Below are 9,201 nucleotides of genomic sequence, written 5' to 3'. Positions count from 1 at the left end.
TCACAAATGTGGCAGCGGATAGTACTAGTAAATAAATATCCAAGGCGAAAAAACTAATAAGGGGGTCCTAAAGGGGTGTTTAAAAATCCCATTCCGGCCCAGCCCACATTTTGGCCAAATCTCATTTCGCAGCGTATTGTTTTCCCGATTTTCCAAATCCCATAGCAAGTTCTATTGTCCATTTGTAAGTCCCAGTCCCAGTGACACAAGTCCCAGTGACACAAATCCCATTTTCCCAGTGAATATTTGCCCAAATCTCAGTTCACATTTTACCTTTTCAGGCCCCCCCCCTCCTACTGACCAAGTTCTTTAGTTTCTTGCTCGCAAATCCCGGTTTAACGCCCATTGGTTGTAGAAAGTTGTGCATTTCCTTCGTAAAGGGTTTTAAAAGTGGTCATTGCTGGAGGAGCTTATAATTGGAAATGGCAGTTTTTATGCTAGAGACGATAAAGTCGTCTAGACCTCTTTAACGTCTAAGACGTTAAAGGCGTTTGGTATAAAAACGGGACGCATTTAGTAGACGGCTTTTCAGAAAAAATAAAAAAAAGACTGGGTCCTACACTCGGAGAACACTGGACACGAAACGTTAAAGCCATCAGACGTTAAAGGCGTCTGTCTTTTTTACTTTTTTTATACTAGTTAGCGGCTTCCCGTTTGTATATTAGACGGCCTTGACGTCTGGGACGTTAAAGCTGTCCGATAACAGCGTAGTTCAGACGCCTATACGAAAAGACGTAGAGGGCGTCTGTCTTATTTACTTTTTTATACTAGTTAGCGGCGTCCCGTTTTTATACTAGACGGCTTTAAAGTCTGGGACGTTAAAGCTGTCCGATAACAGCGTAGTTCAGACGCCCTTACGAGAAGACGCATTGAACGCGTCTGTCTTATTTACCGTTTTTATACTAAACGTTAAAGTCGTCTTTAACGTCTCGGACGGCTTTAACGTCTCTAGCATAAAAATGGCCAATGACATAAGCTGACGAAGGATGTGTTTGTAAGAAAACCAATGGTTATTTAAACGTTTTAATGCACACCTTTCTTGCAACATTCATTCAATTTGAAGTACAATGTTCGGTAAAAACGTCAATCAAGGATGTAGAAAGATGACTCATGCCCAGGGGAGACGGGATTTTAACCGTGATTTTTTCTTCGTTTGTAAACACAATGAACCTGTAAGCAAGCGGGGGCGGATTTAAATTCGGAATTTCACGGTATCTTTATAAGAAACCACGATAACTGATTCACATGCAATAACACAATAAAGGAAGGATCATGACTTATACACCACACGAGTACTACGAGTAACATACGGGTAACATACGAGTAACACACGGAACATACGGGTACATACAGGTAACATACGAGTAACATACGAGTAACATACGGATACATACGAGTAACATACGGATACATACAAATAACATACGGATACATAAGGGTGCATACCAGTTCCTATTTCATTTCACTTTATTTTATCTTATTTTTCATTTTTATTTTATGCTCCCCCACCCCCTTTCTCTCAACAAGGTTGCGCGACGAGCCCTAAGGACAAGGCGTATTGCTGGATTTCACTGTCGCGTAACGAAAAAGTACGACACAAAACCATTTACTAGTAAAAAAAGTCAAGAATTTGAAATGTTATAAGATCAATAGCTCATCTTTACAATCTTACCCGTAACATACGAGTAACATAAGGACACATACGGGTGCATACCAGTTCCAATTTTACTTCACCCTATTTTATTTTTCAATTTTATTTTGTGCAACATAAGTAAACCAAACAAAACATATGAGTACTTACGGGTACATACAGGTAGCATACGAGTAACAAATCTATAATCGAACAAATCAAATAATGGTCATGATGTAACGCGTTTCTCCATCGCTCTCCCAGCCAAAAAAGATTGCATGGCGAGCCCAAAGGACAAAGAGCATTGCTGGTTTTCACTGTCACGCCATGATAAAGTAAAAACAGATCAATAATTCCGGGGGCCGTGTTTGGTCTGTAACTTTTTATATTTTCACTTAAGTCGGCTTGGGGGGGGGGGGGGGGGGGGGGGGGGGGACGGGGAAGCATAAAATAAAATGAAAAATAAGATAAAATAAAGTGAAATGAAATAGGAACTGGTATGCACCCGTATGTATTCGTATGTTACTCGTATGTATCCGTGTGCTACTCGTATGTTACCTGTATGTAGCCGTATGTACCTGTGTGTTCCGTGTGTTACTCGTATGTTACTCGTAGTACTCGTGTGGTGTATTAGTCATGATCTAAAGGAAGGTGCATCAATTGATTTTTATTGACTATCATGTCTCTCACGGCTACAATAGCTTTCACAATACTGTGGGTGGGTTGCCTAAGCTAAAACCTAATTGTACTCTGCAGCTCAAGGGTACACGCAAACCTTGATAAAACTAATTCTGGTAGCAGCATATACGTTTACAACCTTTGTTGAAACACACGATCAGTAGAGTTGCACACCTTAACTACAAAAACTCGATTTTTTTTACACGCATCGAGCATCGTCTAACTCATTCTGCTAATCGACTGTACACAGATAAAAAAAATATTAAAATTGTGCCACTCTGCTATGTGCATTTGAATAAGTCACGCTTTAGTGCCCGCTAAAGTGCGATTTACTTAATTTGCCAATCGCGGAAACGAGTGCCGTTTGATGGCGAACTTCGATCTCTGAGACCGAACTGAGCCTGCAGTTTTCATCTCGAAGTTGCTAAGCAACCCTTCTGCGACAACATTCGGAGTGTCCTCGAGTGTTCACGCCATTTGTTGATGTTTAGCATGCGAGCAGGTTTTCCGCTCTCCCGCGAACAAGCCCTTTCCTTAGAGATCTCCCAAATGCTCGCAGGCTATTTAAGGGGATAATCTGAACTTAACGAGTGGTCAACGGAGATTTGCCTAAAACGGCACTTGTTTCCACGCCTGAATTGTTGATATCTTCACAATTTATTGATGAAAGGTGGTTTCACTCGTTCTAGCGTCACGGTACATTGGGTACGCTTCATTCACGTTGCCCATTTCTAATTCAATCTTTCCCCCTCTGCTAGCAATTGACTGTTCACTGTCGATGCGCTGTTTTCCAACCCTAACACAAAAAGGACAAAAATGTTAAGAATACGAATGGACAAAGTCTTAACTTCAACACTTTTTATTTATTTAAAAAACACTGATTAATTTGTATCGATTTTTTTTTGCATTCGTGTGGGGTCCAATAAGAACGCCATGACTATTAGTCACATCGTGACCACCCCACCTGAAAACCTGAAAATATGTTTAGAATATTTATTATTTTTTGTGCCGTTTTGCAAGCACCGACGCTAATGGAAAAGTTAAAATTGTGCTGTTGTGAAAAGCAGTAAGAAAACAATTGGCCGTCCCAGTACCACATTCTGCGCAGTCTTTTTTTTTCATGTTTTTTCCTGTTGCATTGCGAATTACAATGTCTAAGCAAGTGTGTCTAAGGATTATCACTCAGATCTTCTTGAAGCTAAGTGTTTAGGCATTGGCTGGTGCATACAGGTTCGTGGACCTGAAGTTCCTAACCTGTTGTCTTTTTCCTTTTTTTGACTACTTCTATAGGAAGCTCTTGGAGGCTGTTTTGGGCGAGTTTTTTCTCGAAGGTCGAACCCGTTACGTATCCCCCAAAACGGCCTCCAGTAGCTACCCAAAAGGGAAAAACACCGCAAAAGACACCTAACGATGGTTTAACTTAGCTGTTCATGATATTCACCCTATTTCAAAGAAAAAACATTTTGTGTTGAATTTGAGTTCCATTCAGACTCATATTAAAGTACACTGATCAAGTATCACGCTTTGTTGACCTGCTATGCTATCGCTACAGTTTTAGGGGCTGTGTTACGGATTTTAACATATTTTTGAACAGCCAACATCTATATTTGTGTCGGTAGGAAAGCTACAAATAATGTTCCAGTTTTATTAAAAGTTGCCAAATTCGAGCACTGAAAGCTTAGCTGCGTCTTTGGGTGCAGATGGCATGGATGGTAATGGATTGCAATTTGAAAACTTAAGGCTAAACTTTTCAAGTTGTTTCCGCGCGTCTTCCATGAAAATCGATATTTTAGCCGTAGCTTGATATCTTGATGTCTATCCGCAAATTAAGGTTATATGTTCGTTGTGTTCATGTATTAAGTAAAATAAATTAGCATTATTTAGACACGGTAAGGATTAAAAGCTATAATCAGTTGTGGGGCTGTGTATTCCTGATCGAATTGGAATTTGACAGTGTTGGTTTTTGTGGAGGGAGGAAAACCGGAGAACCCGGAGAAAAACCCTCGGAGCAAGGACGAGAACGAACAACAAACTCAACCCACATATGACACCGGGCCGGAATCGAACCCGGGTCACATTGGTGGGAGGCGAGCTTTCGCACCACTGCGCCATCCCTGTTCCCCCCCCCCCCCCCCTTGCCTTTCACCAATTTTAGAACAGTGTAAACCAAAAATCAGTGAGATTTCCGTGACTTAGCCCCTTTAATACATGGTAATAATTACCCGTTAGCGTTTTTCCTCTTGCAACACCAGACAGCGACAATGGCAACGATGATGAGAATCACAACACCAGCGACACATCCCCCAATGATGTAATACATCGTTTTGGAGTCGTCCTTCTGTGTCGGTATTGTTGTTGGCACTGACGTTGATGGTGTTGTTGTTTCAACAAATAGAACTTGTACACTTGAAATGTTGGCATTTATTGAGCTTGAAATCTTTGTCAAAGAACCCTGGACAATGGATACCAAAACGTCTTTCTTTATCACAGCACTCGACGATCCAGGCGGGAACTGCAAGTAAAATGCCAGGCTTGCCAGAAGAGGGACTGTAGATATCTGCTTGGGGTAACCAGGCAGGAGATGCACCTGATCCTCGGTGAATGTGACATAGTTTGCCGCTCTTCTGCGCCTAGAGCTTGATAAGAAAATACAAATACATGTATGACCAATTGCTATAATGTAAGCTATGTATTCAACGAATATTAAAAGCCTATTCTTGTAATAATATATATTTTTTGTGGGACAATACCTTTTATGACACAAAAATCATTTCCTTTGAAGCTGGTTCGCAATACTTCAGACATTCGACGAAGCTAATGTTCCTTTTGAAGAACATTAAAATAATTGCTTTTGATAGATGTTTTCACAGAAAAAAAGAAATTAATCATTATTTATCTATACCTTGTTCCCTGTGATTGACAATCGTTTTGCACGCAGTGTGTGGTAGCTTCTTCTGCCAAAGTGGATTTGAACTTCTCTTCCAATGGCTCGTTCCACTAAAAAAACAGATGCTAAATGTCACTACATTGAGTGTTGTATAGGTAAGAAGTTTAGTCTGTGTTCGAGCGCAGTGGCCCGTCAGTTATTTTAGCATAAGGCGATTCAGAGTATTTCTACTTCTCCTCGATGGGATGTTAGTCCACGGCAGGGTTCAACCCCAGTACACCCCAGCGTCAAATTTGATGGTACCCATTCTGTCATTACACCTGACGATCAGGTGGCTTAGGACACCAATTTAAACTTGTATTAAAAGACTAAAAGCAACTTTAGATGTGCCGTCTTATTTCTATTGTCCACGTTAAAATCTCTAACCTGTGAGATATTTAGTCCCTTGGCTTCCAAGCTGACGGATTGGCTTTTCTCCTCGTCCGATGGTGTTCGTGGTGGTGGAGCGTCAGGAGGCGGCGGTGGCTCTTGACCTTTTTCAAGTCCTATGAGGGAACAAGATCAAGGTATTTCTCAATAAAACCAATATGTCGTAAAAGATCCAGGTACCAAAAAGGCGGTCTAAATCTTTTTTTCAAGTCCATCTCAGCCACAATCCCCGTGAAATATGGAAAGCGCGTCCTCATCGTCTTCTCATTCGCAGTTTTCTCCCACTTTTTGCGACCTTATTAAATCTTACACTTGTAATCGATATAACGATGGATCATTTGAATAGTATTGGCTCGTCACGTGTTTAGCCCCTTTATTCTTTGCTACCCTTTTGAAACCGTTTATGAGAGTCATCAGTAATTTAATAATTTTCGTCGATGAAGACGATAAACGATTACAATCGTTACCAATTCACCACTAAAAATTGATTGATAGAGGTTTGAATCTTTCATTGTTTCTCAGATTTTGGTCGGAGCACCTTTTTTGTGGGAGGGAGAGAGGGTAAAAAAGGTAAAGTCTGAGTCCGAGCCTAAGTGGCCCATACAGCCGGAGCTTATCCCGTTTTTCGTAGCATTAAGCGACTAGGGGTATTGCTACTCCTCCCTGGATGGGATGCTAGTCCATCGCAGGGTTTCCCCCACCAGCAGTTAATTCGCCGGTACCCATTTATACACCTGGTTGGAGAGAGGCACTATGAGAGTTAAGTGTCTTGCCCATGAACACAACGCAGCGCCCCGGCTAGGTCTCTCGAACTCGAACCATGAGGCCATCGCGCCTCCCGGGGGGGGGGGGGGGGGGGAGAAAAGTAAAATGTTTTACTTTGCGTCCCTCTGAGTACATTAGTAGAAGATTCACCTTTGCACATGTTGTCAATCCAGTACAATCCTTCATCGCAAACACACTTGTAGGATCCATAGGTGTTCTCGCACTTCTGTGAGGCATCTACACAGTCAAACGTCCACTCCTGACACTCGTCCACATCTAAGGTATCAATTAACAAAACTCAATTTAACTAACAATTCTTTACTTTAAAAATCTATTATTTTATTCAGTGCTACTGGTATTGAGAAACCAGTTGCATGTCAAATCCGTACATGCTAAGGAAGTGCATATTATGGATTTTTAAATTCCATTATCATCTCATAACTGTATTCTTGGGGTTTTTTGCCTATTTTAGTCAATTTATTTTATGCTGTAATAGTTTATTTATGGCCAAAAAATGATTGTTGTTCTCAGTTGTTTTTGTTATAATCCTGGTATTGAAACAGTCTAAGACAATGGTTATAAGTCAGGGAGCAATGCGTAAGTGATGTAGATTTTAAAAGAAATTTGTAAATACATTGCCCCGGCGATGCGCCTTTTCTCCTTCTTCTCTTGTTGTTATATATTTGTACGCCAGGTTACGTTATCCCTTCTCCCAATAATATTGAGGGCAGATATTCCTTCTCTCTAAAATAACCAAAGCTGTTATCCCTATTAGTTTAATTTTTATTATCCCTAAAATTGAGCTATTATACCTTATCCCTATTATTATTTACACATTTATCCCTTATCCTTAAAATAATTTTGCGAGGTATCTCTTATCCCTAAAACCCCTAATAGGACCTCTTAAATGTACGTTAAAATTACCGTTGCAAGTGAAGCCGTCACTATCGAGTGTAAAACCATCCACACAAGAGCATGTGTAACTTCCTATGTTATTTGTACAACCCTGACTGCACCGGTGTTGGTTTGTAGCGCATTCGTCTATATCTATAAAAAACGATAACAAATGTACCGAGGTTAACAGGCGAGTGAGATAATTGTCAAGTTTACCACTAAAAACTCACTTTAAGGAAGAGAACGAGATTTAGGTAAACATCCGGCCCCCAGATGCGCTGATTTCAGTCGGTTCAAAGGATGAGATAGAGCTACAGACAGTTTATTGCTATCCCAGGGGGAGTACTCAGGATTTCAAGTGACGGGGATGATCGAAGGATTATTTTGGGTTTGAAATTTTTGATTCCGGGATTTTTTTGGGCAGCAAAATTTGGCAAGTATTTTTTTGCGTGGCTTGCTTTAATAATGGATTTTTTTGGTTATTAAAAACAGTCTAAGGATTCGTGGTAGTACCTTGGCCGCATAGTTCTGCAAATAAAGTACAAACACTGAACGTGTTTCTAATGTTTATCTTTTTGTTCAGATCATTCCCACTTTCTGAAACATTTAATGGGTCAGAAAGTCGACACGGTTTTTTTTTTTTTTTTTTTTTTGGGGGGGGGGGGGGGGGGGGGTTGATTTTAAGTCCAGGGATTTTTTTTTTGGTTTTGTTGGAAGCCCTAGGGATTTCTTTAGGTCTTCAATTTTGCCCCCATTCGATCATCCCTGTCACTTGAAATCCCGAGGACCCCCTCCTGGGATTGCTATCCACATTCACTGGGTAGCCTGTGTACGTCTGAACACGAGCTGTCTGTCTGTATGTCTGTCTGTCTGTCTGTGTGTCCGTACGTCTGTCTGTCCGTCCGTCCGTCCGAGCGTCCTTCAGTCAGTCAGTCAGTCAGTCAGTACTCAGTCAGTCAGTCAGTCAGTAAGTACGAAATATGGAATTAATTTGATACCTGAACATGTCTTCCCGTCCTGATTCAACTCATAGCCGTCATTACAAGAACACTTGTCTTGTCCATCAGATTGGTAACAGACGTGTTCACATCCATGTTGATCTTGCTGACAAGGATTCGCCGCTATATTAGATTGACAAGGAATGAAGTTAGAGTGTGAGTGGATAGTTAACTCAGGCTCGATTTCCAGCCGCTTCAAAGACCGGACCCGAGAATACGGCGGAAATCGAGCTTAATAGTTAACGAGACACAGCGTACTTAACCTACTGCTGATGAAAAAGGGGTCATTGAAGGATAGCAATCGAAAGGCTGCAGTTGTAGGTAATGCTCAAACAAAAATTAGGAACCACTCTTCCTTTTGGCAGTGCGACTACTTGGACCGGGCTTCTTGTGAGAAAGTTGTCAAATCAAAGCAAAATTTCTTGTAGAGATTTCGTCTGGCCACGTTAACGTTCTTGGTCTTATTACGAAAAAAAAAAGATAGTCATTCACTGTAAGTCAACTTTCTTCCACGTGAAAAGGTTCCAGAAGCCATACTGCAAGACCAATGCGCGCGATATCGTGTTCTATCTATCGCCATTCGATAAGAGAACTTATGTGCAATTGAATTTAATATTCTTTATTTTTTCCTTTATTGCACATCGTTATTGAGCTAAAAGTTAAAGTTACGTATGCTCAAGATCTAAGAAATTAGCTTCAACGAAGCTCTTTTAAACTGAATAATACTCACGGACGCATTTCTTAGGGTCTGTGTCGTCCACCTTAAAGTTTGCGTTGCACTTGCAGTTATATCCGCCCATTGTATTTTCACAAATATGCATACAGTCACTGACAGGAGAGCATTCGTCCACATCTGATTGAAAAAAAGAATAATCAATATTAACAAAATCAAAGCACTGTACGTTAAATAAAAGATACCT

At 40.8% G+C, this 9,201-nt stretch overlaps 1 protein-coding gene across 1 annotated transcript in view; it reads right to left on the bottom strand.

The window, feature by feature from the left end:
• Nucleotides 1-2,277: 2,277 nt before the first annotated feature.
• The window catches only part of LOC144636220 (uncharacterized), a 55,175-nt gene continuing 48,251 nt past the window's right edge, over nucleotides 2,278-9,201 (bottom strand). The window contains 9 exon segments of the mRNA XM_078495371.1: nucleotides 2,278-2,496; nucleotides 2,685-3,104; nucleotides 4,531-4,944; nucleotides 5,211-5,305; nucleotides 5,622-5,740; nucleotides 6,540-6,665; nucleotides 7,314-7,436; nucleotides 8,282-8,404; nucleotides 9,012-9,134. Coding sequence (XP_078351497.1) covers nucleotides 2,966-3,104; nucleotides 4,531-4,944; nucleotides 5,211-5,305; nucleotides 5,622-5,740; nucleotides 6,540-6,665; nucleotides 7,314-7,436; nucleotides 8,282-8,404; nucleotides 9,012-9,134 — 1,262 coding nt within the window. The 3' untranslated portion in view covers nucleotides 2,278-2,496; nucleotides 2,685-2,965.

This window comes from Oculina patagonica, chromosome 13, assembly GCF_052425735.1.
Source record: "Oculina patagonica isolate OP01 chromosome 13, crgOcupat, whole genome shotgun sequence".
NCBI classification, from domain to species: Eukaryota; Metazoa; Cnidaria; class Anthozoa; order Scleractinia; family Oculinidae; genus Oculina; species Oculina patagonica.
Note: the sequence above shows the minus strand (reverse complement) of the source record. Positions and strands in the feature narration are given on the sequence as shown.